Source organism: Bombyx mandarina, chromosome 19, assembly GCF_030267445.1.
Source record: "Bombyx mandarina strain Sakado chromosome 19, ASM3026744v2".
Taxonomy (NCBI): Eukaryota; Metazoa; Arthropoda; class Insecta; order Lepidoptera; family Bombycidae; genus Bombyx; species Bombyx mandarina.
The window spans coordinates 11,643,617-11,662,811 of record NC_143225.1 but is presented as its reverse complement, the minus strand read 5'-3'; the positions used below and the strand labels follow the sequence as shown (position 1 = coordinate 11,662,811).

At 38.9% G+C, this 19,195-nt stretch overlaps 2 protein-coding genes across 3 annotated transcripts in view; one reads left to right on the top strand and one right to left on the bottom strand.

Moving 5' to 3' along the window:
- The window catches only part of LOC114252747 (solute carrier family 22 member 16), a 33,278-nt gene extending 29,790 nt beyond the window's left edge, over positions 1-3,488 (bottom strand). The window contains exon 1 of the mRNA XM_028187366.2: positions 3,253-3,488. Coding sequence (XP_028043167.2) covers positions 3,253-3,289 — 37 coding nt within the window. The 5' untranslated portion in view covers positions 3,290-3,488. The remainder of the gene's footprint in view (positions 1-3,252) is intronic.
- LOC114252718 (zwei Ig domain protein zig-8) overlaps positions 1-19,195 on the top strand; it is a 280,444-nt gene that overhangs the window by 115,097 nt on the left and 146,152 nt on the right. The window lies entirely within an intron of this gene.

Sequence of the window (19,195 nt, the reverse complement as noted above, 5' to 3'; positions counted from 1 at the left end):
ATTTGCGGGTTTGATTTTTATTACACGATGTCTATAAACATACAGAAGAATGTTTACGAAGGCGGGAGTACGAGTAGATACAGTAATTTGCTACTTAACGCGAAATATGAGGCAAAAGGTAGATCAGCTTTGAAATGTGAAAGAGCCAAAGCCTTATTCCAGACTAGTGATACCGAAAACGCTTTACTGCGGTCTCTGAGTATTGCTTAATGTAATTAAAACTAAATTTAACCTCCAATATCGCGTGTACTGTTTTCTAACACAATATTCAAATATCTACGAACAACGCCTCTGTCGTCCTTGAACAACGAAAACTGTGGAGCATTCGAAACTTTAAAAATACTGTAATGATAATAAAATACATGAGATTTAAGCGAGAAAGGAGTTTTAATTGTGATTATAACTCGCGAAAACCGAAGAAAACATGATGATAATGATGTGAAATCATCATAAAGTTCGGAGGAACATATGACAGACTAGTGAAATCCGGTCACAATACCCGTATTTTAAGCAATAAAAAAAGGATTTGTGGTGTCGTCGGACGCCGGATAGGAACGAAGTTCCTTATTATAAACATATTAATTTTAAGTTCTATATGAGGTATAAAGAAAATAAAACTGGAGGTTTCGCAACAACCCAAGGTCATTCGGTAACGTGCGAACTTATTGTGGTGCACTTCATTCACGGTTGTTTGCATAAGAGTTAGTGTATTGCGCAAACGAATGCTCTGACATCGTGGTCAATGAATGATAAAAAATATGTCATTTTTTGTACGTTAATACAAAGTTAAATTGTACACCATTACTAATAAAAATCTTACGTTACGAACGTTTTTTCCCGGTTAGGGTACCCCTCCGTATTGTCCCATAAGGAATTACGTTCCAAAAAAAAAATCGATACCCCTTGAAAGTTTTGATTATAGCTCAACCTAAAAATCAGCTTATAGAAAGTATTCGCGCGGCACTTACAGTATGTACTATGACAAAAGCAGTCCTTAGAGGGCCAATAGTAACTGTGGTATCTACCGCTTTATTAGTATGACTTAAGAACGAACAGACAACAAACTTGCATACAAACATTGATTTTGATTTAGTTTCTTTTTTACCGATCCACACAACACTTACACTGCTTCTGCTTCTATTTCTCTATTTCTCATAAACCATTTATGTAATTGAAAAATGAAAATTATAAGTATTAAAACGTTTTGAAGGTGAACAAATAATTACAAATATTTACAATTTAAAAAATTTGGCACATGAAGCTTAACTATCAGATTCATTTTTTTTTTATACGATTCATAATGTATTCGTCGTTTGATTCATGTGGATTTGAACTAGAACTATTTTTGTGAAGCTTTATTATTTAAATTGCTTAAAAATTTAAATTTTTAAGTTGGGTTTGTTATTCGCTCTCCGTATTAGCGGAAATGTTCACTCAAAATATATATAAGTCAAACACACTATTTCATACATACTTATAATGTTTAAGATGTATGTGTACAATATTATAATATTAACAAAAGGCGAAAACGATGCTAAGCACAAGATGATACCTAGTTAATCTCAAATTACGTGCGTGAGTCTAATTGTCCGACGTCAGATGACACCTGCGCTTTCGGGAATTACGATTGCGTCCAATGACACCCGAGTGCTATTTGATGTGCCAGTGTTGCACGCTACAAAGTCATTGTAAAAAATTCGGAACATAAAACGTATTTCAAGAAAATCACTTAGAACGAATTGCAAATTTTTTTATCTACCTGATTATTGTTCTGAGAGTAATTGATTAGATAATTAACAAATTAAAGAGCGGACGGTTAGCGTAGTATGGACATGTGATGCGTAGGGAGAAGATGCATGTGACTAAGAGATGTATGGAAATGGTAGTGCAAGGTAGAGAGGGAAGAGGTCAACCAAAGAAGACATGGATGGAGTGTGTGAATTACGATATGAGAGAGAGAGAGAGAGGAGTGAGTGTTGAGATGACGGCTGATAGAAGAAAATGGAAGACAAAAATTTGCTGTGCCGACCCCACCTAGTGGGATAAGGTGGAGAAAAAGAAAAAGATCGAATTGCTAAAATTATAAGTCTAGTTAATCGTGTGTTTTATATGGTTGCCTGGGATTTGCGATACTGTTCTGACCAGTACATAGCTCTCAATAAGTTTTCTGGCGATCTTTATTTGTTCAAATTCATATTATAAATCGTTACTAAATAATATCAAATTAGATAGTAACTATTTCCCGATTTTCAATGTGTTGTAAAATTGGCCTTTGATGTTCAATTTTGACACTCGTTGAGAACGTGAAACTATAACTTCTTCAATTACTGCAAGTCGCATACCGCTAAGTACTAAATATCTTTGTTTAGTCCCAAATCGAGTCCCTATCTCATTTTTCTTGGACATTCCTGACCTAATCTGAACAGAGAATTTGCTCTGCGTACAGTGAACATATTTACTGGCGTAATAGACAAAAGGTATTCTTTAAAGGAATTTTTTTTCATCCCCACACTAATTGGAGAGTGGAACACTTGCAAAGTTTGGCTTTTTCATGTATCAACGCAACATACAATATTCCGTTAGGATCTGTATCATAGTTTTATTACTAATAATCATTTTGGGAGCTTTAAAGCGCCTGTAAAGCAATTTGGCGGACGAAAAGTGTCTGGGAGTATTGGCGACTTATTTTTAAAGATATTGCCTAAAATATACGTAAAAATCAGCTTTCAGAATTTACGGCAAGTTCGTCATTATTTTATGTACCTAGATTACTTGATACCTGAAAAATGTCCGTCTAAGTAAGCTAGCAGGTAGGCATGCGTTTTTAGTACATACTAACACTACGCAATCGGCCACATTTCGTTCGTCAGAAAATACGTGACGTCTGGTGGCCCTGGGATCTTACTCTATTAATGTCATATCGTATTTTTAGACATGAGATAGAAGTATTCGTTGAATTGCGTAATGAATGTCCCATCTTGCAACTGAAAAACATGACAGCTTCGCAGCTAAAATAACCAAGATGGCGGTACCAACCCGTGTGAACTCACAATACGCCAAACTACCAGCTGTATTCCAATAACAATGGAAAATATTTAGGTTGTACAAAGTGAACTGTGTGAAAGTGAATTGCTAAAATCCATAAAAATGTCGCCGACAAAATATACAAAATAAATGCCGCGATTTGATTTTTAAAAAATCCAACAGTTTTAACGTGAAAATAACAAATTCCATCAAGGATTTCACACTCACCGGCTTCAGCCAAAGCGGGTAAATTTAAATCACTCATAATTCCTTTTTTTTAACACTTGCTCTGGAACGAGAATTTTTTTTTTCGTCTATAAAACCTGTTATATGTATATGTCATATCAGTCGTTCGCGCTGATTAAACTCTACGTAATTCTGTTATATGGAAATTAATAAACGTATGATGTTGCAAGATTTCAGACGTCCAATTTAAAGAGAACTCTGTGTCCGATTCTCGTGAACTTCTTCGACATTTACGTGACGTGATATTGTCAACAATGTTGAGATCTCGCATGATGTGCAAACTAAATGCAAAATTAGTTTTTAGAAATTGCTTACTCTAAGCTTTTTGTTTTTAATAATAGTTGTTGATTCCACTTTTTTGAAGTTATACTTCTTTAGGCGCGTTATGAAAAATTGATGAGAGTGAAATTTTACGATGCGCGTGCACCGTGACACAAAATTAACAGAAATGAAGCTGCCCACTAAATCGCTCATTACAATACGACCGACGTAACTTGGTGAGTCTGAATATAGCCGCAGGTGAACTTTCCGAACCGTACCGACAATTACCGAATTTATACGATGTCAAGAAAAGGGATGTCCAATATGCGTGTTTGAGGATGTTGTTTAATCGATTTTTTTTCAAATTGATTAAAATTTAAAAAAAAGAAAAAGAAATAAATTTAATAAAAATAAAGTATAACTTCTTACGCGCGTACATAAGTACACGCACCCTTTTTTTACTACCTATTCCTTGGTAGGCAACGGGCTATTCCAGATACGCCGTGATTGGTAGGTGAGCTAACGCTGGCCCTAGCAATAGCAGTGAAAAGATCCGGTAAGAAACTCAGTGGGCTGTGTCTATGGTTTAATTCGCTAGCCGCTACTGTTCGTTGTAATTGGACTATTGGCTTTCAAAGCCCACGGTATGGGCTGTCCAAAGATATTAGCATTAGTGTCGGGATTGATTTAACTTACAATTTGTTTACCTAAAAAACTCTTTCCAGAAGGTTTTTCTTGAATGACTATAAGGATTTTCTGGAAATCGATTTCAAGGCTTTGTTTCAAATCTCTTACGTAAACATTTTCTTTAAAAACAATCTAGTTCAAGGCCTTGTTTCAAATCTATTACATATATGACGTACGGAAATTCAGTACTGAATACTACCATTTAAATGATATTCTAATGTACTCGACATTATCGACAATAGCGAATGGAAGCGAGTCTACTCATCAGTATCAAGGATCATCGTTTATCCATAGCCCGGGAAATAGTTGCGTTACATTGCGCAGAGTTTGGTAATAGCATACAGTACACCTCACTGCCAGTACTAGCATGGGTTGTAGGGATGTAAGATGAGGTTATTACTTCTAAGGAAGAACGTAATGGAGGTTGAGACATTAACTTGAAGTGGACTGTTTCGTATGCCCGTAGATATAGTAAATAGCCGGTTATATTACTACAATTTAAGATCGCTTGGTTGTGGTCTAGTGTATATCAACCACTTTTTACTGGACCTCTTGCGAGTCTACGCAGGTAGGTTCCACTGCCCTGCCTATTTCTGCCGTGAAGCAGTAATGTGTTTCGGATTGAAGGGTGGGGCAGCCGTTGTCACTATACTGAGACCTTACAACTTATATTTTAAGGCGGGTGGCGCATTGACGCTGTAGATGTCCATGAGCTCCAGTAATCACTTAACACTAGGTGGGCTGTGAGCTAGTCCACCCATCTAAGCATTAAAAGAAATTAAAGCCCTGCCTTGATTCCTTTTTTTTTTTTTTTTTATGATTCAAAGTTTACTGGTGGCCCGAAGGCCTTTCCAGTTTCACCAGGACAGGTGGGCGAGCAAAGGCTCAGCCAAGAGGAGCGGGATTTGCTAACAACTGCCCGAGCGCCTCCGAAGGAGACCTAACAACTCAAGAGTAGCTGCTTCGCAAACGAAACTACTACCGGATCGGAATCGCGACCCGCTGAGAAGATCCGGCGAGAAACTCAGCGGGCTGATGCATGGGTTAGGTTGCACGTCGACCTCTTTGTCGAGTTCGACGAGTACGGTTACCGGGGTCCCTAAGCCTGCCCCTAGTATTAGAGCTGAAGGCATCTAATGCAAAGGTTATTGGATCTGATGGATCCGTAAGGACGTGTCTAGGGCGTCGACGGTGACTGGCTCCTGCATGATCAGGATTCGGAGAGTAGTCAGCGGCGGCAACGATAAGGCGATTATCATGACGCATAGCCTTATCGAAGTATCGTTCCGACGCTGACTTCATGTATTTCCGAATTGATTCGAGGCCCAGGTCGTCGTGTAGGTCAACATTCCTCACGAACCACGGAGCGCCGACAGCTAACCTGCAAAAGCGGGATTGTAGGGATTGGAGGGTGTCTATGTGTGTGCGGGCTGCGTGAGCGAACACCACACTCGCGTAAGTCATGACGGGCCTTATGCAAGTTTTGTAAAGTGTCACCTTGTTCCGAAGGGACATTTTACTCCGCTTACAGATCATGGGGTAGAGTCTACCGAGAATAAACGCGGCACGGTCACGGACTGATTTTATATGCGGGCGGAATGTCATCGATGCATCCAGGGTAACGCCCAGGTACTTGACCTTCCTGGCCCAGGGTATGGGTTGTCTAAAGAGAGTAATCGGGGGTGTGAGATTCCTCCTCCTAATCCGGGAGGAAATCCGTGTGGAGCTTCCCCTCTGAAATAGCACCGCAGTACTTTTCGCTGGGTTGATGTCTATGCGCCATTTTCGGAACCACTGTCCTAGGGCTAGAGCTGCGCTCTGAAGCTTCTTCGCGATTAGGGACTTATTTCTACTAGAATAGTAAACAGTCGTGTCGTCGGCGAATAAAGCTAAATGGGTCGGCGGCGACCGGGGAATATCGTTGACGAATAAGCTAAATAGGAGGGGTGAGAGGACAGAGCCTTGCGGGACTCCAGCTGTGAGAGGTCGTGGGGAGGAGCGGGTTCCCTCGACTCGATATCGAAAAGAGCGGTTCGACAAGAAGTCCCGTATGATGAGCACGAGACTATCCGGCACGCCCATGTTGAATAGTTTGAAAATCAAACCATTGTGCCAGACTTTGTCGAACGCTTTTGCGACGTCGAAGAAGAGAGCTCCCGTGTATAACGGTTTTGGTCGATTAAGCCCCACAAGAATGTGCTCCGTGAGGCGGTGCACCTGTTGAACGCATGAATGATTTGTACGGAATCCGAATTGTTCATCGATGAGAATGCCCTTGGATGAGACGAAATCTCTGAGGCGCTTGTAGAGCAGACGCTCATACAGTTTGCCTAGAGACATGAGGAGGCTGATCGGGCGGTAGCTCGTCGGATGATTTTTTGGTTTACCGGGTTTATGTATGCCGATAACGTCCGCTTCTTTCCACACCGCGGGAAAGATACAGTTCGCCATAGCGGCATTGAAAATAGATGCCAACATCACGATGAGTTGGACGGGTAGAAGTTTAATAACGCGGTTAGATATACCGTCGGAACCGGGAGCCTTGCGAGGACGTAGGTCTTTGATCAAGTCTTTAACTTCCATCGGGGTGACGGGTGGTAACGCATCCGAGGGTGGCAAGGAGGCTCTGCGTTCTACCTCACTGTCTACTAATTCTACATGAACAGGGTCCACGGATTGAGTGCTGGGCGTGCACTGGGTTTGCAATGTATCGGCCAGCAGCTCTGCTTTTTCGTCATCAGCAAAGGCCGCGAGTCGGCCTGAGGGGCCTACGAGGGGGGGCATAGTTACTACCGTATCCGATTTGAGAGTACGAGCTAAGCGGTAGTAAGACCTTTGGGAGGGCGCGAGTCCTTCTAAGAAATCAGACCATCTGGCATCTCGGACTTCGGCGATGCGAGACTTTACGTCGCGTTGTAGGGCACGCATTCGAATACGATTTTCCGCGGTAGGATACCTGTCGTAGGCGCGTATCGAGGCGTTCTTAGCTCTAAGGAGTTCCCTAATATCGTCGGACAATTTGAAGCGGTGAAGGAAGTCCTCCGGTACAACTTGTTTCGATGACCTATCTAATGTCGAGGTGATGTGTGATGTTAAGATGTCTATGGCTTCAGCGGTATCCTGAGGAGACGGGGTAGAGTCCGGGTTAAACGGGAGCGATGGTGGATCAGATTCAGCCAGGCTGATGCCCAGCGTGTGCCAATCCACCACAGTCCTCGTGACGGGAACGGAATCGGGAGCGCGACCGAGCTTCATGACGACGGGACGGTGGTCTGAATCTAACTCTGAAACTACTTCGATCGAGTGTAAGCGCAGAGTTACGTTTTTTAATAACGCTATGTCGAGTATATCCGGGCGATGCGCGATATTTAGCGGGTAGTGAGTCGGGGTTAACGGAGCGACGATATCGAAGGCGAGATCATCGACTAACGCGTCAAGCCGCCTGCCATTCGGGGTTGTGGTGTGTGAGTTCCACCTGATGTGTTTACAATTTAGGTCGCCCGCCAGAATGACAGAGCTCCCCATACCGAGCAGCGCCTCAATATCACTGCTTAGAACGATCTTATCCGGTGGAAGATAAACGGACGCGATAACGATCGGCGCGTGTCCCGTCAGTGAGATTCGGCACACTGATGCTTCGATATTAGCGAGCGCGGGAGGATCGAGCGGGACGCAATGCAGGGCTCTTCTATAGTAAATAACGGTACCACCACCACGGGCAGAGAGCCTGTCGTTCCTGACCATGTTATAGTTCGCGATTTTAGGGTCACGGCGCGCGGGCTTAAGTAGGGTCTCCTGCACTAAGAAAATGTCAATTTGATGGTCACGCAAAAAATCACAAACCTGATCACGTTGATTTGCGAGACCGTAAGCGTTAAAAAATCCTATTGTTACGGATAAGGGTTTTATTCTACTAATGTACGCCATTGATTACCGGCGGAGTGAAGGGAGGACGTACGTATTTAACGACGCGTATACGTCAGCGTATTCTTGCACAACGGCGATGAAATGTTGTGCAGTGGAGGCGGCGCGAATGGCGTCGCCCAAAGCGTTAACACGCTCAAAGTTGATCGACTGAAAAAAGTCAATCGCTAGAGCGAGATTTTCGGACGCGGTCGGAGGGGCCTTGATTCCTTTGTGAGGCGATCAATACACGAAAGTTTAAGTTGAACAAAACTTCGAAATAAATCTTTTAATTATATACTAATTAAATTAATTCACTTTTGTGATATTTTGTCTTTTAATATTTTAAATGTATTAAAGAATTTACGTTTTTTTTATATATTTCGTTTGGCAACACTTTATTTTATCGCTAACTTTTAATGTTTTTGCTAAAATTATATATTTTATTATCAGTGAAACACTAGTCAATAAAATTACGTAACAGCAGTGACTAAATTAATGAAATTCGCGTTATATAAATGACCGAACGAACACACCTTAATTATGTTTGTATTTCCATTCATATCCTATGCTGATAGCCTTGACAGACTATTTCAGCTTCTCCTTGACGTATAGGTGAGCTCACGGGGCTTAAACCGGGAGTATTGCGGGGCCCTGGCAAGAGCATCGCTTCGCAGAATCTACCACCGGATCGGAAACGCGACCCACTGAGAAGATCCAGCGAGAAACTCAGCGGGCTGTGTCTATGGGTGTAATTCAATGAACTATAGAGAATTACAAATAATGTAGACAGTATATGATGCTAGCGTAAACTTGTCACGACAGTGGCAATTTTTTTAATGCAGTTTTATCGGTGCCCTGGTGGCCCGGGGGTCTTTTCAGTTTCACCAGGTCAGGTGGACGAGCAAAGTCTCAGCCAGGAGGGGTGGGATTTACTAAGCTGCCCGAGCGCTTTGAAGGAGACCTAACAACTCAAGGGCAACTGCTTAACAAATTAATCTACTACCGGATCGGGATGAGAAGATCCGGCGAGAAACTCAGCGGGCTGATGTATGGGTTTAGTTGCACGTCAACTCAAACTGTCGAGTTAGACGAGTATGGTTACCAGAGTCCCTTAATCATGAGAAGCCCTAATACAATAATTATTGGATCTGATGGATCCGTAAGGACGTGTCTAGGGCATCGACGGTGACTGGCTCCTGCGTGGACAGGAGTTGGAGAGAGTGGTCAGCGGCGGCAACGATAAGGCTATTATCATGGCGCATAGCCCTATCGAAGTACCGTTCTGACGCTGACTTCAGGTGTTTCTGGATCGATAGCTCCGAATGAACGCGGTGCGGTCACGGACAGTATCTAGGATGACTCCCAGGTCAAATAACCCGGTCCGACCCCCGTCGGCAGGGCATCCGTAAGAACTGTGTGATTCCCCACCATTACCATAAAAAAAATTGACCTTCCTGGCCCAGTGACAGCATAAGCGGCTACCTCTTGTTTTATATTTATGATATTAGTGAAATACTTACAATAAGGATACTTATCTACACTTATACGGCTCCTAAAGAAAGATTCATTTTTATTTTTATAAGATTTTCTCAGAGAAACTATTTGATTTCTAATGTCGATTTCTTTAGAATCTCGACCTATTGAAAACGTTATAAATTGTCTCAGAATCTTGTAATTTGCGGCTCAAGATAAAATAGTTGTTTGTTCTATATTTAACTAAAGAGTAAACTTTAGATAAACTTATCAATTGACGTTATATAACGTCATAGATTTGCTATAAAATTAACAAAAATATCTCGAGATTCCGTTCATGGTGTTGAACAATAATATCGATTTTAAAATATATTAATTCAAAATGAGTTCTTATAGAAAAACTAGCGACCCGCCCTTGCTTCGCTTCGGGACTATAATTTATTATTGACTAGCTGACTCGGCAAACTTCGTAGTGCCTCAATCGATAAATAAAAGACACATTTGTATAAAATAAACTAAAACAAACAAAACGAATCCGTCCGACGGGGGACACATCAAAGGAAAAACAAAATTGTTATTTTTATTTAATTCCGAGCATTTTCATATTTATCTACCTCTTAACGATATTCAGTTTTTTTTTTACATTATTTGCAGCACGCACTCTGCTACTCTTATGTCAAAAGCCATAAGGTTACATTAGAAAATCATTAGAAAAATTAATGTGGTGGTTATTTGTTCTTAATTTTCTAATTTTGCGCGCAATTTTCTTATTTTTTTCTTTGTTAAGAGCCTTCTCCTGACAATAAAAACGCAACAAAAAAAGAATTATCCAATTTCGTTGCCGGCGTTCTGAAGCTATAAGCGTACACTGGCTTACTGCGTTTACTGGTGGTTTCGGTTTGAAGGGTGGGACAGCCGCTGTAACTATACTTGAGACCTTAGAACTTATATCTCAAGGTGAGTGGCGCATTTACGTCGTAGATGTCTATGGGCTCCAGTAATCACTTAACACCAGGTGGGCTGTGAGCTCGTCCACCCATCTAAGCAATAAAAAAAGAAAAAAAGATGTGTGATGTCGTGGGACACCGGATAGGAACGAAGTTCCATATTATAAAATATTAATTTTACGTTCTATTCGAGGTATAAAGAAAATAATTATTCGAGTATACATTTTTTATTATGATTTTTTTATTGCCAAAATAAAAATAATAGCAAGGGTCAACCACTCCGCAGTTCAATGGAGCAGCCCGCCCTGGGGAACCGCCTGCATGATCACGGTATCCCGAAGCCAGGTATGTATGATTTAGCAAGAGAAATACGAGAACGTCTATCAACTGTGAAACATCTCGTGACGGCGATTCAGGAATTGTTGAATTCACGTGCAGCGACATCTGTTGATAACAAACTAAATAGAAAAATCTTACGTTACGTACGTTTTTCCCGCTTAGGGTACCCTTCCGCATCGTTCCATAAGGAACTTCGTTCCAAAACTTTCCAAAATATAAAAGTAATGACACATTTCTCGTTCGATGTTCTAGCGTAAATAAATAAAACACAAATTATATACATACGTACGTAAACGGAAAATACCAACCGAATCACGATCGTCTTAAAAATTCTTATCACTGTTAACATAACATGTTTTATCTGTCTCTATTGCGTTAGACAGCTGTAACCAAATATTAATAATAATAATAATAAATATTTACTAACAATCACGCCACATTAACTGGTCCCGTGATAAGTTCGTAATGAACTTGTGTTACAGGTACCAGATAACGGAAAATAATGTAAGATTTTTATTATACACATACATATATTTTAATATACATCCATAACCCTGGAAAAGACATTTATATGATCATACAAATATCTTCCCTTGGCGGGATTCGAACCCGCGACCCCCTTGTGTAGTGACCATGTCACTTACCACTACACCAGACGGCCGTTTAGATACACAGTCGATGTTACATTTTGGGTTGCCTACTAAAGCAATGTTAATTATTATTTCTGAGAAGGAATCATACGTATCGCAGTTTGTAAACATCTCTCGTGAATACGGCATGGCGAATAGCTAGCTTCTTTCGACGCCATTATTCGAATTCATGTTATAAATTATTTACATAAATATTCTGTTACTGGAGAAATGATATAGTGTGAAATGAGATGATTTGAGTTGATTTGAATGAGGTGATTATTTGAGACTAATCGATTGGTATAAAATTAAATGAAACTAGAAGAAAAAAGAAGAAAGAGAACTAGAGAAATATTAGCAATATTGTGAGCTCGCCACCACCATACCTATTTCAAATTCAAATTCAAATTCAAAATCATTATTTCAACTTAGATGTCAGTATGACACACTTGTTGAATGTCAAAATACAAATAACAATGTTAACTCTACCACCGGTTCCAAAAAAGCCACGGTCCTGAGAAGAACCGGCGAAACAAACTCAGCGGCTTTTTTCTTTTTGTTTTTTCTCAAATATTTTTTTTTTTAAATAAATAAATATTCACATAAAGAAAAACAAGTCTAAAAAATAATAATAATAATGAAAAATGAAAAGGCCAGGAGCGAGCGCCTCATTCCCACGTAGTGTCATCTAGTAAATAATCCTTAACTTATAATATGCCTTGTTGCACAAACGTTCCTTAACAGTTTTCTTAAATCTATGAACAGGTAGTAGTGAACGGTTAGTGGGATCTGTTGAAAAGCTGTACACCCAGCCCCTAAAGAGTTGCTTATTTCTTAATTCGAGCCGCCGGCAACGCAAGCCTATGTTGTTCCTAGTGTTCACATTGTGCAAATCGCAGACTCTGGGAATTCTCAATGTTTTACGCACGTACAATAAATTTCAAAATGTATGGGACGCTAAAGTTAGAATTTGATTTCTTAAACTTGTCCCTCAAGTATTCCCTCGGGGTGCATATTATAAATAGCACGATAGCGAGGGCTATTCGTGCTATTATATATGAGAGGTTCTGCAGGAGTGAATCGTTCGACATCGGCAGCATTGCCCCATAGCAAAATGCCATAGGACATAACACTATGAAAATAACAAAATAACCAAGCGTGCCGTATCTTCATTAATATACATTCGTATTTTTTTTACCGCAAACGCTGCAGAACTAAGCCTACTCTCTACTTGCATATGTGAGGACCCACTGCAGCTTAGAATCAACTGTTATACCAAGAAAACTGTCGAATCCACAAGCTCCAGTGTCTCTCCACTTACAGTAATATAGTGTCAACTTGTCTAACATAGTGTGGTAATTTTATACATTGTTGTTTTGTTATTTAATAACAGATTATTAACACTAACCAATGTACCACGCGCGAGATAGCATCATTCACATCGTCATAATCTTCCAATGTCGTTTATTTTAAACAATAATGATGTACATCAGCGAATAATACGACCTCGTGACGGGTTTCAATAAACTTAGGTAAATCATTGATATATACAGAATAGGAAGGGACCAATATGGAACCCTGAGGAACACCCATATTAAGTAAGACACCGTGAAGCAGTAATTCGTTTCTGTTTGAAGGGTGGGGCAGCCGTTGTAACTATCCTGAGACCTTAGAACTTATTTCAAGGTGGGTGGCGCATTACGTTGTGGATCAAAGCAATAAAAAATAAAGGAGAGGCACTACATTAGCGGCTTTGTTTCATCTTTCCACCTTTGACATAATAGACGGTAAATAAATAACCGTTATTACACGTTTACACATAAATGAACAAATATAACAAACACTATACTTGGCACTTGCGTTCCACCGTCAACAAATCGAAAATTTAGTTATCACCTCGTGGCTATAGTTCGACAACGGTGTACAGTAGTAATGTCTAAAAGCTCTAGAAAACGGCTTTAAGTCCGTGCGCCAGAATAAGAAACAATGAGCTATTACCACCCCATATAAAACATAATATAGATCTTTAGTTTCTAAGTAATAAGTAGCTTTGAAAAAAGTGTGTGTGTGCAAGACTGCAGACTGCAACTGCAAGACTGTAGACATGTGTAAGTAATGCGAGTGATATTACTCCGGTAATATTACTCTACGATGTAATGCAACATCACACATTACGCGAAGGAAACAACATCACACTATCACCCATATATTTCTTTCTTTGTCGTGTAATGTTGCTAATACACGAACGGAACCGAGCGAGCGAGACAGACCGAATCGACCAAAATAAATGAGCAAGCGACACGGAATTATTCCTAGTGATTTTGAACCGTATGCCCTGGCCGCTAGGTACATTTTATACCTATGGTACGTCTGAATTTTAATATAGGTATTTGTGTTATATTTTTCATGCGGCCAGCCAGTAGTTCCCCGCAAGTAGTTACTTAATTTTTAATTCGCAACTTTTGTAAAATCGCTAGTCGCTCGTAATTGTTTAGTAATATTTCATATTAATTTCTGTGTTTGAATTACTTAAGCACTTGTATGAAGATAGTTTTATTTTGTTTTAATGCGTGTTTAATAAGTGAAAGAAAGAACGGCGTCTAAATGAAAGTACAGTCCTCCTTGGATGCACTTTGAGGATATCGCGCCGAAACAATGCATCTACTGCTCTCGTATATTAACATTATTGTCGAGCTCAATTTGCAGTCTAAGTCGCCATATGAAATCCGTTCATCCCACAATAAATTATATTAAGTAAAAAATAAAATTATTATATTATTAAGTAAGTCAATCTCTGTCAAGTAATATAACAGTGTATTATAATATAAAGTTCATACTTTGTATTGTAATACACTACTGTAATGACACACCCGAATCATTACTTAAGTGATGTGTTCATACACATCACTTAAGTAATGATTCGGGTGTATAGATACAATGTATTCGTCGTCACAGTATCTATTGAACGCACCGAGTAATGTTAAGAGTGATGTGTAATGTTTTCGAGTAATATCACCTGTCTGTAAAAGTGATGTCATATCACATTACATTGGGAAGTGATGTTTTGCGCAAGTCTAATGTGTAATGTTTTCGAGTAATATCACCTGTCTGTAAAAGTGATGTCATATCACATTACATGGCAAGTGATGTTTTGCGCAAGTCTACAAGACTGCAAGACGCAAGTCAACCACGGTAGAAGTGAAACTTATAAAAAATGAAAATAATCGCAAGGGTCAACCACTCCGCAGTGCAATGGTGCAGCCGCACCCTGGGAACCGCCTGCACGACCACAGTATTCTTAGGCTTGATGAGTATGATTTAGCAAAAGAAATACAAGAACGTCTATCAACTGTGTAGCATCTCGTCACCGCGATTCAGGAATTGTTGAATTTACGTGCAGCGACATCTGTTGATAACAAACTAAATAGAAATAAAAGTATGTCAGGGCGCTCCGAGAGCCATGACAGCGTGCACGGACGTCAAAACATACTAAACTAGTCGAGGACGCCAGACCGTGTGGAGCGCTTCGTGATTTGTCGGCGCCGCTCGGAGCCGCTTCGGCAAGCCAATCGCGGCGCACTTATTTTTTCGTTTCGTTTCATTTCGTTTCATCGAATTTGAAATCACAACGATTCTAAAGAAGTTTCACTTCAATAAGTTAAATCGTATTTCGAAACGCGCGCCTTTTTCAGAACGCAGTCGCTTTCGATGAATTGGAGACAGAGAAGGAGGAGCACGGTTATTTTTCTCTTCTTCTTTGGAGGTGCCGGAGTCCGATATAACCCGGCCCGTACTGTCTGTGACCGGGTATCCAAAAATGTGTGTGTCCCCAGCATTAAAAAAAGGTGGTATTCTGTAAAAAAAATTGTTTAAGTTCTTTTTTGTTTCTCTCCCTGGAATAAGAATGGATCTCTTTCTTTCTAATAACTAGGCGAGTGATGTACAGTTAACAACTTTTTGATCTTCCTCAGAGCATGTTTCACTTGTTTTTTATTGCCCTTTTACTGGCTAAGACAGGCTCACTCACGACCGCTTGGTTGGACGTAACTTTTTTTTTCCCTACCTATGTTGATAGCCTTGAGAGGCTATATCAGCTTCGCCTAACGTGTAGGTGAGCTCACGGTCCTCAACCGGAGTGTTGCTAACACTGGCCCTAGTAAGAGCAGTGCTTCGCAGAATCTACCACCGGATCGGGAACGCGACCCACTGAGAAGATCCGGCGAGGACTCAGTGGGCTGTATCTATGGATTAGTAACTTCGATGAAATATCGAAGACCTGGTCATGATAAACTACTGCGCTTTCTTAATTTTACTTCACAAAATATAGATAGTTCATAAAATCAAAAAATAAATAAATATATAGCTAGTTTTAATACAATAACAAAATTAAACGAAATCTTATTCGTTAACCTATCGTAATTTTATTATTTTTCATTCCTTTTAATTTTAATAATAAAAGTTACTTTTAAATTAAAACCACTCTTGGTTTAATCTCGCGTTTTTTTTTTTAAATAAATAATAAAATAAAATTTTCCATTTTTTTTTAAATAACCCTGTGCTTAAACTGCCAAATTAGTTTTACTTATGACTACGACTTCCGAAAACCGAAGCAAAATAAATAACACTATTGCCGACTAGTTTTTTTTAAGTCACTTTTAGTGCTCTCAGCCCTGGCAACTCTAATTGTAACGTTAAATTGTCGTCAACTTGGTAATAGTAATACATATTTACATATTAATGTCAAACATATTTTAACGGTGCTCTGTATGTTTTTGAAATCCACATGTCTTATGTACACAGTATTCACCGTTGATATTGCGCGATGGGTTATTTAATTTGTCACATTTGTTTGCCATATACATTACGAGTGGACGTTCGGATTAAATATAAATTTCGTAGGGCATGTGATCGACAATTTAAAAAAAAAAAATGTTTTCACAGTTTATATTATGTGATGGCGGAAGTAAATTTTGTTTGTTAATTAATTGTTAACAATTGCTCTGACAGATCACATACTGGAAAAGTAACCATAGATAATATGCTTTTTATTTTATTAAATACTGCCACACACCTCGAGACATGAGTCCTTAGGTCTCAGCTTTTACAGTACAACGGTTGCCGTGCCTTCAAACCAGAACGCGTTACTCCTTCACGGCAGAAATAGCAGGGTGGTGGTGCCTACCCGTGCGGAATCAAAAGATGTTCTACCACCAGTAAAACGCTTAATATAAAAATAACTAACTAATAGACCATAGAGCTAGCTGTTGTCAAGAGGACAGCGTCATTCGTCTAGCATTTGTGGTAACTAGCTCGGTATAATTTGACTATATTTATTAAAATCAACAGATTCTATTTAGAAAAGCTATCATCACCTGTAATTCTGGATGTTGTAATTGTTCATCGTATTATTTTGATGTATTTTTTTATTTCAGATGTTGGCATAATTGAATTGTTGTTTGTACATATAATCAACGTGACATTTGTCTTTAAATATTAAGTGTATTATTATCTATACTTTATCACGTATCTTCTTGTAAATTCGACAATGTTCCAAGTTATTGATCGCTTTGTTGTTACAACTAATATATTAACAAATAATCATGTATTTTTGGGAAGCTGTTATGAACACAAGATATTTGACAGATGTCTGAATCTCGCTAACGACATTTTGAAGATTAAGTATGGATAAGTAAGATAAGTATAAAACTTTGGAATGTCCAAGGAGCGATTTCGCCAGTGGAAGATTTCCTTTGTCGTTTATCAAGGTATTCTGTGGACCACGCGGTGCCATATTATGTCTATCTCTGCCAGTGAGCATTATCACGATTTCAGAGGTAAGCCAGAGAACAGTAATTAGTCTTAGTAGACCTCGGAATCTACTTAGGTAGGTTGTGAAATCACTTTACAACCAAAAGCCAGTCTTGTTATATGAACAACCGATTGACCCAAAATTTAAATTTCTATCACATCAACGATAATTTTTTAAATACTAGGAAACAGCTATGAATTTAATATTTATTGTTTTTGACCTGATATTTACATAATAGTTTCATTTCTTTCTTCTTCGGCAAAAGAGCGTAACCAATGTCACACTGAAAAAAAATATAAGATTTTATCCAGATCTCATATCTACATTATAGTGTTCACTCAATGATCGAAATTTGTGTACTGATTGAATCAGTGGCGCAATAGTTAGCGGCCCCAACTGTTGCCGAGGGTCTGGGTTCGATTCCCACATCAGGCAAACATTGTGTGATGAACAAGTTGTTTGCTCTTTGTCTGGCCTTTATTATCATATGTGTACATATTTAACGTATATAAGTATATTTCTCAGTCCATAAAAATTACCCATAAGACAGGGAATCTTAATTTGGATCCAGGTGGCCATACGTGATTTGTTCTTTAAAAAAGTCTTTGAATTTACATTTTTATGGATACATTTCCTCTTTAATCTAACTTCCTCTTTAGCTACTTAAGTAACTTAAACTTGAAAAGAAAGAGGATGATATTTGTTTCTCAGTCCCATAACCATTATCCATAACCCAAGGAACTTAATTGGAACAATGACCATACGTGATTTGTCTTATAAAAAGAACCTCTGAATTTACATTCATTTTACGGAATATTTCCTCTTTAATCTAACAATCCTCTTTAGCTACTTAAAGTAACTTAAGTAACTTAAACTTAAACAAAAGAACGGACCGGTATTAAACTGATTGGATTTGTACAGACAAATGACTCATTACGTAATTTTTCTCTTCTTTTCGTTATCCTTTCTTTTTTTATAGTAGAATATCGAAGGCTTGTAGTGTTATTAACAAAATAAATTGAAAGTTTTTGTGACAGACACCAAAAAGAAAAAAAGTTGACTGCAAAACCAATTTCCTGATTTGACCAGTACATGTACACCTTTTCATAAATTCTAGTAATCAATAAAGAAATATGTTTTCCACTGTGTCAGATTAAAACGGATCACATAATATTAATTCATTGATCAGTAAAAATTATATGAACGAAAATATTAAAGGATCTTGCAAACTAAACTATAACTTCGTTAAAATTTCATATCATTAGGAATAATTTCCTCACGCTATTATCCAATGAATACCAAGTCTATGAATTAGATCCGATTTTTCATTAATTTATACAGTTGACTAATTTTATCGAGAACCAGTAATTGATTTTTTGTGTTTATATGTATGTATGTATTGTATAATAGTAATTTCTATCTCACAATCAAATTATGTTACAATTAGTTATTTAAATCATTTTTTGGGATTGACACACTGACATAGACACTGATTATCTTTGAGAGCAGATGAGCCTACGTATTGGATGCAGTGGTCACGTTGATATCGGTGTGTTGGTAGGCAGCGGTTGGCTCTGCCCTGGCTTGCTGAGTCCATGGGCGACGGTAACACAATCAGGCGGGCGTTATGCTAGTCTGCTACAAGGGCAATAAAAAGAACACATCTGCGATGTCTATTAGCGCTTAGAATCCTTTCACATTGCTTGAAGAGGAGCTCTAAAATTTAGAATTACACTTAATTCACGTCATGATTCCGGTACTGAGACGGTAATACATTTTATATCTAGTAATATTGGAACAGGACGTTTCTCTAAAGTGCGATCGAGCAACGTCATTACTAAGAATTGTGAGTGTCCTGAAAACAAGCAGGACAA